Source organism: Amphibalanus amphitrite, unplaced genomic scaffold (genome assembly GCF_019059575.1).
Source record: "Amphibalanus amphitrite isolate SeventyFive unplaced genomic scaffold, NRLGWU_Aamphi_draft 000174F_arrow, whole genome shotgun sequence".
Lineage (NCBI taxonomy): Eukaryota > Metazoa > Arthropoda > Thecostraca > Balanomorpha > Balanidae > Amphibalanus > Amphibalanus amphitrite.
The window spans coordinates 843,215-859,961 of NW_024881669.1; the positions used below are offsets into that span (position 1 = coordinate 843,215).

A 16,747-nucleotide genomic window follows, 5' to 3' on the forward strand; every position below is an offset into this window, starting at 1 on the left:
TTGTGAATCGTAAACTCGTAGGATTCTGATCGTAACGTAGGTGGGATGTCGCAATTATAATGGTTGGGAAGTTTCCCTGTTTTTGACGAATATCCTACTGCTTCGCGGGTTTGACGTCCAATCGCATGGTAAAATCATGGAATAATATCTACTCACGTGAAATATAGATAACCGTCACTAGTTAGATGGTCTTGACCACGATATTGGCGCCGTAAGGAGCGTAAGGAGTAGGAACATGGACGCGTGTTGCAGGCAAACATAAATTAGCAGTGGTCTCCTAGAGCAAATCTTTGAGACGAAGAAGGCGCGCTAGAGACAATATTGGCTATATGGTTTTCGCTGGTGAACTTTATTTTTTCGTCGGTCTTTTGGTGGGTGTTATGGACGTTTTATGAGTAATTTATGCGTGAATTTAGTCAAATAGAGTGGATTACAAATGTTTATTTTCATTTATTCAGGAAAATTCTTGAAGCATGTCACTTAAACTCCTCAGAAAGTGCTATGCTGAATCACTATTCCTGCTGAATTTTACTTGTAGGGGCCTTCTAAGATCAAATTTTTCACGATAATTAGTACCTACTTCATCAAAAGGAGCATTACTCCATAAACATTGAATATTCTTCCTAATTTTACTAATTTATAAGCCTCTGTAAATGGTATAGGCTTTCATTGTTCTGAGTTCCGTGCTGGATCTTGCAGGTTGAAGTGCATTGGTTTCTTGGTTACATAACATTTGTAATGTTTATGTATTCTGTCATGGCAATATATTTGTAGTTGAAAGTCAAGCATTTTGTGAAATATCTGCAAATAGTAGGGTGTATTTTAGTTTTCACTATTGCAATATTCATGCAACATCAAAAATGTTATTTCTGTACCCTGAAGTCTATATCTATGTTATGTCTATGTCTACCATTTATAAAACTGATCGTCATTTCGCTGAATTGATTTGATTTATGTTGAGGTAATGCAGGCAGGCATGTCTAACATTCTGAGGAGTGTTTTTTAGGCACTTTGTTGAGTTCTATTAGGAGGTATCTGAACTGAGCAGTATGACCATGGCGGTGTTTCACGGGACGCTGCTACCACGCTACTATCAAATTGCGCGAGCTGACGTCACACTTGTGGTAGTGTTGGAGCAATGGGCCTGTTGATGTTTCCATGGAAACCCAATTTGACACGTGTAAAAGCAGCGTGCTGCTATCACCGGTGAAACAGGGCCCATAACATCAATAGAGTGCATTGTTTTACTTTGACAATTAGGTATGTTTGAAATATAGCAAAATAGGTAGCAATACCCACTCCATTCCATTTTTATTATTGCCAACCAAGCATATTATGTAATGTTTTAGTCCTTCAGATTTTAGTGAGAGCCAATTATAGCTGTAAGTGATGATGCAAAGTGTATGAAGAACACGAGGGCACTGAAGTCAAAGGTGTCTGTTTTTTGTGTGTGTGAAAAATTGTTATGTGTTTCAGGACCTCTAAAAACCAGCAGCAGAAACAAAACCTGTAGCAGAGCTTCTGCAGTATAACCATGGCCTTGTCAGGTGAGCAGCATTTTTTATTGTTTATAAAGAATATGAAAGAAATACTTGCAATGCTGTTTTTGCTTTGATTCAATGTGATTTTGGATCTTTTTATTAGTTTTAATAGAAAGATGCATTGTTGACATAATTGCAGCCTACTTTACCCATTTTCAGCTTTTCAGCCATTTCATTTTGCCGCCAGCTTTGCTGATCATGTCACCTTTGCTATCACTTTCCCCTCTCCATGTGACAAGCTGCCTTCCAAAACATACATGTATGCTTAGTTGTCCCATTGGTCTGTTTTCTTGATTCATTAGGTGAATCAACTCATGCAACCATTTCATTTCACATTGTTGTCTTTATTTGAGTACATATTACATAATTCTGCAGATAGTTGCCTAGGTTGGGTTAGGCTAAGATGTATTCCAGTTGCTTAAAATCATTCAGAGAATACAGACAGACATTTTCTGAATATCAGTGAAAGAGCAATAAAGGCACAACATAAAGGGAACAGTCAAGTTTAAGAGTATGCCATCAGTGCTCAACCCCCATTGCTGTCCTGGTACCACCTTCAGTCCTTTGGTGACATTGGCTCGCACCTCCGAGGTCCAATCTTTACGGTAGCGCGGCGGTGGTGGCGCTGACGCTCCCGGCGGCGGCGGCGTCTCGACCGCCGCCGCCGGCCTCACTAAACTGTACCATGATGATGACGTAGGTCAGGATGGTGGAGGAGACGCTGACGATGGTGGAGCGCCGCAGTCGGAACAGGCCCAGGTCGCCGAGCGTGTCCAGGTCCTGGGCGGCCGCCTCCCGCAGCAGGGCCGCCTGACTGGCCAGCTCGGGACGGCGGCCCTCCAGCTGCAGCAGCAGCCGGCGGCTGTCGGCCGACAGCTGCAGCGCCCGCTGACCCGCCTCGCACGGGCCGGACAGCGTCAGACCGGTGGACATCAGGTACACTGCGAAGCCGGCCACGTCCTGCGCGGTGAAGGCGGACCGCAGCGTTTCCAGCACGCTCATGAAGAGGGTGACCTGCAGCAGCATCCCGTTGGCCATGGCCAGCACCAGCTCTGCGGCGCTATCTCCGGTCAGTCGGACGAACGAGTCGGTCAGCCGGGCGCGCAGCCGCGCCAGCCGCCGCAGCTGCCAGGCGCCGGCTGGCCGCTCGCCATCCACCATCGCCCTCAGCTCGGCGTTCACGGTCTCCAGGCCGTCCGAGATGAGCAGGCCGACCAGCAGGAACTTCACCGGAACCAGCTGGAAGGAGACCACCAGCCCGACGTAGCCGACCCGCCGCGTCCACGCCAGGAGGCACTTTGACCAGTGCTGCGAGCGGCAGATCTCTGGAGAGATGAAGCCCTCGGTGGTCCAGCCGATACCGACTGTCAGCGCCAGCATCACGGCCAGCAGGGCGGCGGCGATGCGGGCGGTGCGGCGGCGCGGCCCGGCCCAGCCCGGCAGGTCGGAGAGCTGGTCCAGGCAGGCGCGCACCCTGTCCAGCTCGGCGGAGAAGTGTCGCCGGCCGCGGAGCAGGACGGCGCTCAGGGTCAGCCACCGCAGTACGAACGCCACCCCGAAGAAGGCGGTGTCGGCCACGACGCGCACGGCCGGCACGCCGGCGGCCAACTTCTGCAGGCCGTAGCGCAGTGACCAGGCGGTGGTCTGGTAGGTGGCTGCCGTCTGCAGCGCGTGCAGCAGACAGGCGTACAGGAGGCGGCGCCAGCCGGGCGGGCCGGCCGCGCCCGTCAGCTCCAGCAGGCGCAGCAGGGCGCCAACCGACCGGGGCAGCGGGCGGGCCGGCGCCGGCTCGACCGCTGGCTTCTCTCCGTCCGGCAGAGTGCCTGGGGTGTCTCCATCCGGGAGAGTGCCTGGGGTGTTGGCGTTTACAGGGGAACTCGGATGACCCGTCCACGACATATCCGTCGTCAGCGGCAGCGACAGGTGCGAGTGCAGAGGTGAGGGGACGTCGGAGACCGTCACCGGCTACACTGTCCGCCACAGAGTGGACAGCCACGGCCGCTGAGTGACTATTCTATACGGACACCCCCGCGGTGGCCGTATTCGCCCTCACTGATGGCGCTGCCGCGGGCTGTCGCTCGGGCTGACCTCTCCTCGGTCGGCTCGCCTTCAATAGACGGGACAAGACCGGTGTTTGCCTCCCGTTCAGCAGTGTGTTCTGTTTGACCCGCACCGTCAACGAGTGGCGACCTGTGTGTGCCCACCTGCGCGTGCCCTGTTGAACCAGCGCACTGGGCCGCGACGGCAGCGACCAGCGACGACGGTGACTTGTTTGTTCAGCGTTCGGGCAGCGATCGTTAATGTAGGGCGCCATTGTGGACCGGCAATGTGCTCCAGTCGTTAGAGATATTGCCGAAAGCGACGAGTTATTTGAGCGGACCACGTCCGATACCTATTATAGTCTCAAAAGCAAAAGCAGGTTGGCAGTTTTTGGGATCGACAAATCTAGGTAGCTGTACGCGCTTTAATATGTGTAATGGATGCATTAGGTAGTTCAGTTTTAGGGACAGTATGTATGTCTGCGGATATTCAACATATCCATCCAATGGATCCAGTACATCAATTTCCGTTTTACGGCTACAGGCGGCATATGATTGGTACTCATATTTCGACAAGTTACAAGACAAGCTACCGTCAACAGTTTATCGTCAACGTCCTTTATCACCACTGCAATGCACTTACCAGACTGGATTGTGTTTTCGTTCGTCAGTCCGCCTTGGCTTCTAAATCATCCCGTGCGTGCTCCAACTGTTCTGTATTATCCGTCTGTTGCCCATGCCCATGATCTGTCTGCTCCGTTCCGTGTCGACAGTTCTGTCTGACTCGTCTTTCGTCTGTGTTGACAGCTACTCTATCTCAACCGTCCTCCGCCCGTGCTGACAGTTCCGCCTGACCCGTGTCCTGTCCGACTGCTCTGTCCTACCGCTCATTGTCCGTGCCTACAGTACTGTCTAAGCCGCCTGTTTCCGTGTCGACAGCACTGTCTAACCCGCCTGTTGCCAATGCCCACAGTTCTGCGCGGCCTGGCGGTGTCCCGGGCGGCCCCTGCCATCGCCAGGCCCCTGGCTGCTGTTACCTCTCCCTCCGTCCAGCCGACGGCCCTGCAGCAGCGGCGAGAGGCCACCTCAGAAGCCGGTCAGTAGCCGACGGACGGACGGGCGAGGCGCGCAGGGATACGGGAGGGTCAAATGCGGGACGTGATATTATGTTGGAATGATCAGGGGGTGAATTATTGTGTGGGGAACTTAATTAAATAATACTTTTTTGAGGGGAGAGGTCTGAACATGGAGCCGTATGTGCTACTTTTAACTAATTTATCAGACTGATGCGATACTGGTGGGCGGTGGCTCATTGTCACTGCTTTATGAGACTTGGATTCCTTGTATTATACTGAGCAACAGCCCAGTGGCCTCACTAACAGTACACACGCCTGGCGTTAATGTGGCACTATGTCCTGACACCGTTCTGTGCCGCCCGACAGTGGTGCCGCAGAAGCACAAGCCCTACTCGCCGTTCCAGAACCTCAACAATAAGGCCGAGTACGCGGTGGCTCGGCTGGACGACCTGCTCAACTGGGGCAGAAAGGTGGGCACGGCGCGGCAAACTACAGGGGGGGGGGGGGGGGATGATGGACCTTGTCTCTAGGCTCTCGCATTAGAGCTCACTAGGTGTTGACGCTTCAATTATTTCACTTGTGCTGCTGTTATCATTCGCTGAATTCATTCTATCGATGCCAGTGTTTCCAAAATCCAAGCTGACTTCGTCACCTTCTGGGCTCTGTAATGGATTTATAAACTAAGCAGCATCATGTTCCCAATAATCCTGTTCCAATAGTTCCCAACCAAGCTGTGTGCTCAATTATTCCCTGTCCTCTCCCACCCCGCGCCCCGTTCTGAAGCCTGCGCCGCTGTGTGTTGCAGGGCTCGCTGTGGCCGCTGACGTTCGGCCTGGCTTGCTGCGCCGTGGAGATGATGCACATCGCGGCGCCGCGCTACGACATGGATCGGTACGGCGTGGTATTCCGCGCCTCCCCCCGCCAGGCCGACGTCATCATCGTCTCGGGCACGCTCACCAACAAAATGGCGCCCGCCTTCCGCAAAATCTACGATCAGGTGAGCGAGTCATTGCTTCTGCTGGGTAAGCAAATATTTGAAAAGCTGATTACTGTGTCAGTGCTGCTACATGCCTTCGTAATGATGCACGCTTCCCCGAGCCTCCAGAAAATGTCAGTTACGTTCCACATTGCACCCCGTGCTGTCCGCCTTTCGGAAGCTAGGTAGCTGCCTGTCTTCAATAGCGATGGAGCCGTTGTAAAAAGACAACACTAACCATTGAGAATCCGGCCTGTGGCATCATACTTTCCCCCGCTGTTCCAGCACCACCCTCCCGGTCCGACTGCCGGGATCCTGTTGTCCTATCCAGTTTGTCTAGCCGGTCTGGTGACGCCTCGCCCGCCCTCAGATGCCGGAGCCGCGCTGGGTGATCTCGATGGGCAGCTGCGCCAACGGCGGCGGCTACTACCACTACTCGTACGCGGTGGTGCGCGGCTGTGACCGCATCGTACCCGTCGACATCTACGTGCCAGGTAGGCACGACGGTGCTGCTCGGCGGGGCTGGCCGCGACGGGGTGGGCTGGATGGCTCTTGTTGAATGTGGGTGTGCGATTGTGTATACGTACTTCTTGATTTAAACTGCACGATGTTTTTTTTGTCGTCGAACCTAACGCCTGCGTTCGTGTGGTAGAGGGTAGGTTTTCAGACCGTTTCTGACCATGCAACAACGCTTTGTCATTGTGTGGTGTGCGCGATTCCATCAGCCCTTTCTCCACTACCTTGTCGCACATTTTCTACCTTTCTTTCAAGGTCAGTGTGAACAAGGTTCGCTATTTTCGGTCTCTCACGGTTTTCTGCTCCGCCAGGCTGTCCGCCGACCGCCGAGGCGCTGATGTACGGCATCCTCCAGCTGCAGAAGAAGGTGAAGCGGATGAAGACGGTGCAGATGTGGTACAGGAAGTAGGCGCGCCTTGCTACAGGGCGGTGTGAATCACTAGAACATGTTGTAAATACAGGGCGATGTCGGGTGCTGCCGTTTTCGGGCGCCGGTGTCGCGTGTCACGGCGGAGTGTTGTGACGCTGTACGAACTGGATACTGGGTATGTGTACCGGGCGTAGTGCGGGGAGCGTCTCGACGAGAACGCGGCGACCTCCTCAGCAGAATACATGGCCCGTCCAACAGACGTGTGTGACTGATGGGAAGAATATTCGGGAGTAACATTGGGGCTCGGAGACGGGATAGATGAGGGTACGAAACTCATCAGAAGTAACGAACTAACCGTTGCGGGAAGACGCGAGTAACATGGGACGCTGCAAAAGCGGCTGCACTGTAATATATTGAAGTTCGGAAAGAATCACGCGTTTAATTCCATCATAGGGTGAACAAAGGTAAAGCACATGGATCGGGTCCGAGCGAGCGTGTGCTGTATTTATGCTTGGAAAACGCCTCAACAAAGAAAACAAAAACAGTCAAAAAGCACAAACCGGTAAAATCTGTCTGTGACTTTCCCCGCTATCCACCAGCGGGCCGCCACGATACCGTAACAAATTGACGGGCTCTGACGAGCAGAGGAAATTCACCTCCCACTCCCCGCTCACCTCTCCCCATCCCCACATCCCCGTAAAGCACAACCTCCGACCGCGGCGGCCGGTCCCAGCCAGTACAGTTCCCAGTCCGTGTAAAATTACCCTATCGTCGACCCGGCCGTCACGAGAGCATCGGCCGCGGCGTCATGAAGTGTTTGAGCACCTCGTCGGTGACGGCTTTGCGGCGCTCCTGCTGTTCGGCCATCAGCTTCTGGAGCAGCTCGATGAGCTCCTTCTTGAGGAAGCCGGTGAGCAGCTCCCCGGACGAGTAGTCGGCGCGGACCTTCTCCAGGCGCGCGTCGTCCTCCAGGAAGAAGGTCAGGTACTGGTAGCTGATGTCGACGCTGCAGTCGCCGCCCAGCCGCCGGTGCTCCTCCACCGTGTCCCGGCCGCCCGAGAAGGCGTGCTTGTTGATCTTGGTCTTGATCTGCTTGGCGGTGTCGGTGACGAAGATGGACGAGTTGGGGTCGCTGGCGGACATCTTGGTCATGGCGCCCTGTAGCGCCGGGAAGAAGGACGAGTGCAGCAGCGCCGGCTTCTGGTAGCCGAGCCGCGGCGCCACGTCGCGCGTCATACGGAAGTAGGGGTCCTGGTCGATGGCGCAGGGAATCAGACAGGGCAGGTCGGCGCGGCCGCCAAACAGCACCGGGAACGACGAGCTGAAACTGGGCGCCGCCTGCACCGCCGGAAAGGCGATCTTGCCGATGTGGTCGCTGTCGCCGAAGCCGAAGATGCCCTTGATCTGGTTGTAGGTGACGCTCCGCTGGATGCGCATCATGTTGTGGTAGAACTGGGGACATTGCCTGAAACACAACGAATGCATAAAAAAAAAATGGTAGCACCGATAGACAATCTGATTATTAGAACAGCATTTATGCTGTTATGCTCATAGGCGGCGACAAAGTGTGATTCTTTTGTCTGATACCTCTCTTCTGGCTAAACGGTGACATTTTAAACAATGTTAAAAAAATCGGGAAACATTAACATGCCACGTACGGCCGTGACACGTGCTTACCCGATGTAGTCAAGGTCCGAGAAGATGAACGTCTTGTCCGGGTTGAAGCCACATGCGATGATGTCCTTGGCGTTCTCGTGGGCCAGTCGGTTCGCCTCCTCCAGAGTGAGGTCCTTCCAGAGGAACTTTTCGTCGTCGGTGAGCTGGATCACCAGCGGCGCGTCGAACGTGTCCTGCAGCCACCTGGCGGGGACGGCACGAGGCTTAGACAGGACAGGAGCGTGACCCAAGGCGGCGAGGAAACAATACTGATCAGAGGTACGACACTCGACTAAAAGCAGTATGTGGATACGCTTCAGGTCGGAGACAGATGCGGGTACCATAGTATGCTCACTTAAGCTTATGAGTACGACACACGACTCAGATGCCAGGGTACATACGACACTCGACACAGTGGCAACTGTGGGCAGCCTAAGGCAACATACATGTACGGTATCAACGCTAACGTGATAGTCGCAACGAAAAAAGAAATGCAAAGCACTAACCGGATAATAATCGACTGCTAATGAGAAAGCCTGTAACAACATCACGCACAGTAAGCGATATATCTCGGCGATGCTCCGCTGCGCGCCTCACTTGGTCATGATGAAGGGCACCAGGTGACCCAGGTGGAGCGCTTCCGAGGACGGTCCGCGGCCCGTGTACAAAAAGAACGGCTTCTTCTGCTCGTACAGCGACAGGATCGTGTGCAGGTCGCGGTGCGAGAAGAAGATGCCGCGCCGCAGGAAGTGGTGCACCGGCTTCCCGGTCACCTTCTCAATGCGCGCCAGCAGCGTCTCGTCGATCTTGGACGAGCCGAACCGGCCTGGGGACGGCGCACAGACACGGCAGCGGTCAGATCAGCCGCGGAGTGGCGCCGGGGGCCGCACTGGGCTCCGCCGGGGCATCATGCCGCTGGTGTTGCTACTGTAACAGTCGGTACCCGCCCTCGTACTCGAGTGACGTCACCGCGGCTGAGCTGGCGCCGGTGACGTCACTCGGTCGTCCGAGGAGGGAGAGTGGATCCCAGGGCTTGTTGGGACATTCATGTCATGATGAAACCTGAATAAGGCGTGCCCCATATCTGGTTATTGATTAATGGTGATTGGAGTAAGAAACACCACTTTCTGAAGTTTTAACTACAAATTTATCTTATTGAGCTTGGTTCATGCCGACATTTATAATGTGTTTACATTATAAATGTGGAATCAATGGAAGGTATACACCTCTACAAAGGCATCAAACATTTTTACAATTCTTAAGCCTTCAAAAGCCCAGCCAAATGTGCATTATCAATTATCATGATAAGATTTTCCACGACAAAAATGGTCAGCCAATCCAAACTGGTTTCTGCAAAACTTACTGATAAGTTTGTTATAGTCTATGCCAGTCTGTGACTGACTGGTCACATTCCATGGATCTACAAAATCCTCTGCTGCATCTGCTGCAGCAGGAGGCTTGTCTTCAATGGTAGTGTTTTCCATCTTCTCACTGACACAGTTACTATCAGTCATTGTTCCTAAAAGTGTCAAAACCTGTAAATGCATAGGTAGGTAGGTACAATCAGAATTGGCATATGTAACAATCAGAATAAGAAAACAACAAACAGAATTTCTGTAAAACAGAAATAGTGACTAAGCTAACAAATCACAGCCTTTTTCCAAAGAAAGAAGGGTACAAACATAGATATATATTAACGAGCTATTGCACATAAATTCTAGGTATTCATGGCAAACGTGATTTTCTTATGAGTACTTGTTCCCATGAAATTGCAGATACAACAATCAATACATGCCTTCATTTTAACTTTTAAGTCTATTGACAATAGTATTTGATTAAAACTTCATCTGGGCATCTTCAAACATCAAAGGGTTACAACCCAAAATTTTAAATCATAGTGGTAGCCCCATTTTACGCAACTTACCTACCAATAGGCTAGAAGTTAAATATTTATGAAACAACTTAACCCAAAGTCAGTGAGTAAGCTGCTAAAAGCATATTGCAGCAATGAAAGCAGCATGAGGAACCACGGTTACTGTAGTAGTGTGGTGCCGTGGGGCAGTTCACCACATATCAGTGACTGGATTTTACGTTAATCAGAAATGGAGAATATAAACCTGGTGCGTGTTCCAAAAATTCAATCAGTTCGATCCAAACGGCCCCAAGTAAAAGAATTAATTTAAGGAGCGGGTTGTTATATTTAAATTACCAAAACGAAGTCAAAAACCAAAACAGCGAATCAGACAATGGAGCGACGAAGAGACGAGAATGAAATCCAAGTTTGCCAAATATGCCCTGCCTAATCTAAGTTATAAATCCCGGACAGAACGGGCCAAATCGCGGAGCCAGACGTGACGCGTCTGCTCGGGTCAAGAGCTCGGCCTAGAAGTCCCTGGGAGCGCGCGGCCCGACGCAGCGGGCCGGGCCCAGACATGCGCAGAAGCACTCGGACACCACGTGGCTGCCGATCGGAGCGCGGATTGGTCACTGGCCGACGCACTGCGGCAGCGCAGGCCGCAGCCACGCGGTCGCATCGTGATGGGACAAAGTTCACGAACAGACACGTCCTGGGCCGCCCCCCCAGCGCCGGGGCGGGGTAGCGACGTCACAAGTCGGCGCGCGAATCGGTCTGCGCCGGGAACTCCCGTGCCGGCCGGCGACACACGTGGTTACCACAGTACTCACCGCCTCAGCGCGGAGCGCATACACGATAAGCCAAAACAATCACTTTTCACATCACTCGGTGCGCGACGCGATCGACACTTCACTGCGCGACGCAATAATCACTACACGGTACGGCGCAACGCAATTGTCACTGCACGGTCCTGCGCGACGCAAGAATCACTACACCGCGCGACGCAGTTATCACTTCACTGTCGGCGCCACGCGATCAGGATCGTCCTCGAACGCACGTACGCGGGCGCACTCAAAAGTATCGGAAGTCCGGTTGCGGCCGGAACTGCACGCGGCGGCCGCTGCGGGTGTGCACCGGCGCAGCCGCGGACGGCTTGTCGTCCTTGGCCGGCGATGCGGAAGACGTCACTCCAGGTTTTGAAGTCCTCTTGCTGGACGGTCTTGTAGTCGTTGGCGTCGGTGTTGGCTCGTCGGGCGCCCCAGTGGCGAGGGGCCCGAGCGAGGTCGACGGTGACGGCTGCTGCTCCGGAGCCGTAGGCTCGGTACTGCTCGGACCAAGCGTGTCCTCAGGTGGCGGCATGTGTGCCGGTTTGAGTCTGTCGACGCTTACAGTGTCGTGGGCGCCAGTCGGCAGCTCCAACGTGAACACTTTAGGGCTGCGTCTGATGACTCGCATGGGGCCGCGGTACGGGGACTCCAGAGAGTGCCGCACGCGGTCAACGCGTACCCACACGTGTGTGCATGTCATGAGATCGGGTGGCACGTGCGTCGGTGGTGTGCGGGCGTGGTTCGAGCCCTGTGAGAGCGTGACGAAATCGATTTCTGACATACGTTTTGCCAGTTCTTGGACGTACTTTGTCCCGACGGGGACCTTCTCGACGGCGCAGCGGGGAAACAGCACCTGTGCGCCTGTGACGGCAGTGAATGCCGAAAAACCCGACTCTGCTGGCATGGCTCTCAAACCTAGCAAAACGACGGGTAGCGCGCGCAGCCACTCTTGCTTGCGCGCCCGGATGGCAGCTTTGAGCGTTCGGTGGACTCTTTCCACCATCCCATTACATGTAGGATGATAAGCAGTGGTTCGGAGGCGATGGAAACCTATCATTGAAGACAAGTGTGAAAACAGTTCTGATTCGAATTGGGAACCGCGGTCTGTGCCAACATGCAGCGGAACTCCGAATCGGGACACCCAAGTGTCGAGGAAAGCAGAGGCTACACTTTCCGCGGTGATCGAGACCAACGGCACGGCCTCGACCCAACGCGTGGCGCGATCGATGCATGTCAACAAATAACGAAATGGCGCGGTGAAGGGGTGCCCGTGGGGTACTGACGGGGGCAGCGGCCCGACTATGTCTATATGTACAGTTTCGAACCGCTGCGAGGGCACATCGAATCGACCGGGCGGAGAACGAGTGTGCCTGTGCACCTTGGCTTCCTGGCATGCTTCACACTCCTTCACCCATCGCGCAATGTCACGGCGCATATCATGCCAGAAATAGCGAGAGCTGATGAGACGGGTGGTGCCTTTCCTACCCGGGTGTGACAGGCCGTGGAAACGATCAAACACGGCGCGCCTGCACGCCTCTGGTACGTACGGGCGTGGATGTGGTCCAGTGTTTTCACACAGGACTGTGATGTCGCCAGACAGTGTTACTGGTTCCAATCGGGATGTGTCCTGCGGCTTTGAGCGCGAACCTGGACCTGACTCGGAATCCTGGTGCTCTGAATCGGCACTGCCGGCGCCTCTCTCCTTTTCCTGTTTCTGAGCCGCTGCGATAAAATGGAGGTCACATGCATCGAGGGACACTGCATTTACCGGGCGACTGAGGCAGTCCGCCACCACGTTGTCACTGCCACGAATGTACGAGACCTCCGTGATGTATTCCGTGATGACACACCAGTGGCGCTGTTGGCGGTCAGACTTAGCCGTGTGTGGGCTGTGAAAAGCGCGCACGAGTGGCTTGTGGTCCGTTCGCAGGGTAACGTGGCGGCCTTCGATCATGTCACGAAAGTGGAGTGTGGCCAGATAAGCCGCGAGTAGCTCTCTGTCATACGCGGCGTACTTCTGTTGGGCCTGACTGAGCTTCCGTGAAAAGAAGCCAATGGGAACGGGTACTCCGTCCACAATCTGATGGAGCGCGGCACCCACCGCGACTTGTGATGCGTCAGTAACGAGCTCGTACTGCTCGCAGTGTGGCACTGGGTGTGGCAGAGTGCAGGCGCCAGCCAGCGCTGCTTTACTGTCACTGAACGCCTGAGTCTGTTCCTCTGTCCACGTCAGTTCTTTGCTTTTTGGGTTGAGTCGAATCAGTTCGGTCAGGTGGAACGTGACATCGGCGAATCGCGGAATCATACGCCGGTAGAAGCCGATGAGTCCCAGATAGCGACGCAGTGACTCTGAGTCATGCGGTAGAGGGAGGTCCAGAATCTCCTTCACTCTGGCCTTGGGAGGTGTGACACCTGTGCTGGTGACGTCATGACCGAGGAAAATGAGTGACTTCTTCATGAACTCGCATTTCTCCAGTGAGATGCGGAGCTTGTGCTCAGCCAGCTTGCTGAACACGAGGCGCAAATCTTTCTCATGCTGCTCCTGGTTCTCGGAAAATACCAGAATATCGTCGAGATAGACGAATACGCACGGCACGTCTCGGAAGATGCCGTCCATGACCCTCTGGAATGTGGCACCTGCGTTGCGAAGCCCCATTGGAATGAAGGTGTATTCGTACAAGCCGAAGGGCGTGGTGACGGCCGTCTTCTCTGAGTCAGCGGGGTTCATAGGCACCTGGTGATATGCACGGAGCAGATCGATTTTGCTGAACCACTGAGCGTTGTGGAGCTTGGTTGAGAGGCTCTGAATGTGCGGCAGTGGGTAGCGGTCCGGTTTGGTTACGGCGTTGAGCGCGCGGTAATCACCGGTGACACGCCACTCACCAGGGGTACTCTTCGGAACCATGTGGATGGGTGAGGCCCACGGGGACCTAGACGGACGAATCACTCCTGTTTTGAGCAGCACATCGAGTGCTTGCTTTGCTGCGGTTAGTTTGTCGGGCGGCAGCTTGCGTGGGCTGGCGAACGTGGGTGGAGCGCTGCCGGTGTCGATGAAGTGAGTGGTTTTGATTGGCGAGTCTGTGTACTCCGGCTGGTTAGGGCTGAGAACAGCGGGGTGATCCTCTAGGATGGGCCGCACTGCCTCAGGCACCTGAGCGAGATCATTTATCACCAAATGAACCGACTCCCCGGTCGTCGGTACACCGGGAGCAGAGAGCAGAGTGGTGGAGTCGCGGAGAACTTGGGAACCACAATCGACAACCAACGAGTTGTGAGCGAGAAAATCGTTACCGAGTAGTGGCTCTGTCACTTCAGCCACTACCAATGTCCATGTGTAACTGCGTCGGAGTGTGGGGAGGACAATATCGAGAGTGGCCTCGCCATGCACGCGCAGTGGCTGCCCGCTGGCAGTCGTGATCGAAACAGCGGACGGGTGAATTAGAGTTCCATTCACATAGGAGGGTGGAACCAGGGATACACCAGCGCCAGTATCCACGATGAATTTCAGGGGCTGATCATTCACCTTGGCTGTGACCCTAAGGAGCGGCAGGCCGAGGGCTGCGTTTACGGCCTGCTCCTCTCGTTTCCCGACTCTGAGGCTGCACGGGAGGGAGATGCAGCTCGTGAGGACGGCTGCATGGTCAGATCAGCAGCTTTGTCGGGCCAGTGACACCATGGCTTGCAAGTGCGTGCTCTGCTGCCGAAAAACAGGTGAGCACGGCATACTTTCGGCTTCTGGTCAGGGTGGAACGGCGTGAGACCGAGAGACGCTCTTGAATCACGAGCATCACGAGCAGGGGAGTGTGTGGCGGCTCGGCTCTGTGGCTGAGTGGCCCTGTGGTACCTTGGGTGCTGCTGAGCCACAAGGAACGCCTGTGAGTCAGACTGTGGGTCCTGATCCTGACAGTGAACCATGTTAGCAGCTGAGTTTTGCACAAGAGGTATCAGTTCGTCCGCGAGTTTGCCCAACTGCGACAGTGAGAGCTCGCGCTGAGAAGCCAGGGCCGTAGCAATGCCTGTGGGTAGCGACTGGATAAATTTGTGCCGAACGAGATCGTCTCCGACACCAACCTTGTCGGCCACCTCTCTGAGTTCGCTTAGAAAGAGTGAGGGTCGGCCCGTCAGACGCGTTTTGCTGATCAGTTTCTCAAACATCTCTGGCTTTGTCTTTTCGTACATGTCAGTGACGGCTGTCTGTAGCTCAGAGAAATTTTTGTTGCTCAAGACAGCACGCGGAATGTGCGAGATGGTTTCCGGAGGCAGGGCAGAGAGAACGTGGTAGAATTTGGTCTGCGAGTTGGTGATTTTGGCAATGTTAAATTGGGCGTCCATAATGGCAAACCAGCCGTCAACCGCGGTGTCCATAAAAACCGGCGGCTTGATCGACACATGATGGACCGGCTCAGCACGAGCGGGTTCCATCGTGCCCTCGTTCGTCATGATCGTTAAAGTATAGCCGGTGTTTGCAATGCACTGAACAATTAAAATTATAACACCGAGTGCAAAATCCGAAAGAGCAAATGGAACGCCGAAATAAAATCACCGAGACGATAAATGCCTAACTAATCACACGGCGGAGAGATGGCACAGAAACCATCATGGAAGAGTGGCGCAGAAGCCACTGTGGAGCGACGGAATAGCAATCCATGTGGGGAATAATATAAAATAATTGATTCGGGAATGAGCGGAGGCGACAACCCGGAAGTATGGAAAAATCGAACAAGAATCACGTCGGCGGTCACCAATATGTGGTGCCGTGGGGCAGTTCACCACATATCAGTGACTGGATTTTACGTTAATCAGAAATGGAGAATATAAACCTGGTGCGTGTTCCAAAAATTCAATCAGTTCGATCCAAACGGCCCCAAGTAAAAGAATTAATTTAAGGAGCGGGTTGTTATATTTAAATTACCAAAACGAAGTCAAAAACCAAAACAGCGAATCAGACAATGGAGCGACGAAGAGACGAGAATGAAATCCAAGTTTGCCAAATATGCCCTGCCTAATCTAAGTTATAAATCCCGGACAGAACGGGCCAAATCGCGGAGCCAGACGTGACGCGTCTGCTCGGGTCAAGAGCTCGGCCTAGAAGTCCCTGGGAGCGCGCGGCCCGACGCAGCGGGCCGGGCCCAGACATGCGCAGAAGCACTCGGACACCACGTGGCTGCCGATCGGAGCGCGGATTGGTCACTGGCCGACGCACTGCGGCAGCGCAGGCCGCAGCCACGCGGTCGCATCGTGATGGGACAAAGTTCACGAACAGACACGTCCTGGGCCGCCCCCCCAGCGCCGGGGCGGGGTAGCGACGTCACAAGTCGGCGCGCGAATCGGTCTGCGCCGGGAACTCCCGTGCCGGCCGGCGACACACGTGGTTACCACAGTAGCAGGCATCATGTACCTATGATTTAACTGTCCCTCAAATTTCATCAGCCAAAATAAAACGCATCATTTGTATGACCAGCTTGAGCCGTCAAAGGTGCAATTAGTCACGTTACTCAAAATTCAATCAAAACTTACGAATTCGCAGAATAAACAGGATCTAGCAATCTAATTCACAAATATGGAAAATTGTGGATAAATAGACCACTACACACCATCCACTCTACATCCAATCCAATCTTCATCATCTCCCCTCACAGATCTTTTCCACATGCCCGGCCTTGTAACACTTATCACCTATTTGAAGGTGATTACCTACGTCATAGAATCAAAGCCAATCTGCGATACCAATTGGTTTTCATTTCATTAATTACATCAAACTACAAAATGATTGGCTTATTGTATTGACGTCATCAAATAGATTTATTGATAATAAATGAGAAAATATGCGCAATAACTGCCTCCAAAACGAATTAAGAGATATGTTCAATAGCACAAATTTTATTATCGGC

At 53.6% G+C, this 16,747-nt stretch overlaps 2 protein-coding genes across 11 annotated transcripts; one reads left to right on the forward strand and one right to left on the reverse strand.

Annotated features, from left to right (window-relative positions):
* Nucleotides 1-292: 292 nt before the first annotated feature.
* On the forward strand, nucleotides 293-6,775 carry LOC122383807 (NADH-quinone oxidoreductase subunit B 2-like). Of its 4 annotated transcripts, none has more exons than XM_043370574.1 (7): nucleotides 293-371; nucleotides 1,477-1,547; nucleotides 4,554-4,676; nucleotides 5,023-5,126; nucleotides 5,462-5,653; nucleotides 6,003-6,126; nucleotides 6,460-6,775. In XM_043370574.1, exons 2-7 carry the CDS (start codon nucleotides 1,535-1,537, stop codon nucleotides 6,555-6,557), a joined length of 654 nt encoding a protein of 217 aa, XP_043226509.1. In that variant the 5' UTR covers nucleotides 293-371; nucleotides 1,477-1,534; the 3' UTR covers nucleotides 6,558-6,775. The 4 variants fall into 4 exon arrangements, with proteins under 4 accessions (XP_043226509.1, XP_043226511.1, XP_043226510.1 ...); XM_043370576.1 differs by having other exon boundaries at nucleotides 313-342; XM_043370575.1 differs by having other exon boundaries at nucleotides 363-395.
* Nucleotides 6,776-6,996: 221 nt separating this feature from the next.
* Nucleotides 6,997-16,583, reverse strand: LOC122383804 (tryptophan--tRNA ligase, cytoplasmic-like). 7 transcript variants are annotated; one of them, XM_043370569.1, is made up of 5 exons: nucleotides 16,555-16,583; nucleotides 9,538-9,709; nucleotides 8,772-9,000; nucleotides 8,196-8,378; nucleotides 6,997-7,983 (listed from the first exon to the last, which is right to left on the reverse strand). In XM_043370569.1, the coding sequence occupies exons 2-5, from the start codon at nucleotides 9,686-9,688 to the stop codon at nucleotides 7,302-7,304; spliced, it is 1,245 nt and encodes a 414-aa protein (XP_043226504.1). In that variant the 5' UTR covers nucleotides 9,689-9,709; nucleotides 16,555-16,583; the 3' UTR covers nucleotides 6,997-7,301. The 7 variants fall into 7 exon arrangements, with proteins under 7 accessions (XP_043226504.1, XP_043226502.1, XP_043226506.1 ...); XM_043370567.1 differs by lacking the exon at nucleotides 16,555-16,583 and adding an exon at nucleotides 16,374-16,527; XM_043370571.1 differs by lacking the exon at nucleotides 16,555-16,583 and adding an exon at nucleotides 16,374-16,506 and having other exon boundaries at nucleotides 9,538-9,693.
* Between the last annotated feature and the right edge of the window lie 164 nt (nucleotides 16,584-16,747).

What these genes read in the sequence shown, in the direction of transcription:
- LOC122383807 (XM_043370574.1), top strand. An exon ending in AGAGGCCACCTCAGAAGCCG is followed by an intron (nt 4,677 to 5,022) that starts GTCAGTAGCCGA and finishes GCCGCCCGACAG; the next exon opens with TGGTGCCGCAGAAGCACAAG. An exon ending in TCCGCAAAATCTACGATCAG is followed by an intron (nt 5,654 to 6,002) that starts GTGAGCGAGTCA and finishes GCCCGCCCTCAG; the next exon opens with ATGCCGGAGCCGCGCTGGGT.
- LOC122383804 (XM_043370568.1), bottom strand. Translation starts at nt 16,483, where the DNA reads ATGATGAAGATTGGATTGGATGTAGAGTGGATG. An exon ending in GATTGGATGTAGAGTGGATG is followed by an intron (nt 9,710 to 16,450) that starts GTGTGTAGTGGT and finishes ATGCATTTACAG; the next exon opens with GTTTTGACACTTTTAGGAAC. An exon ending in TCGGACCTTGACTACATCGG is followed by an intron (nt 7,984 to 8,195) that starts GTAAGCACGTGT and finishes GTTGTGTTTCAG; the next exon opens with GCAATGTCCCCAGTTCTACC.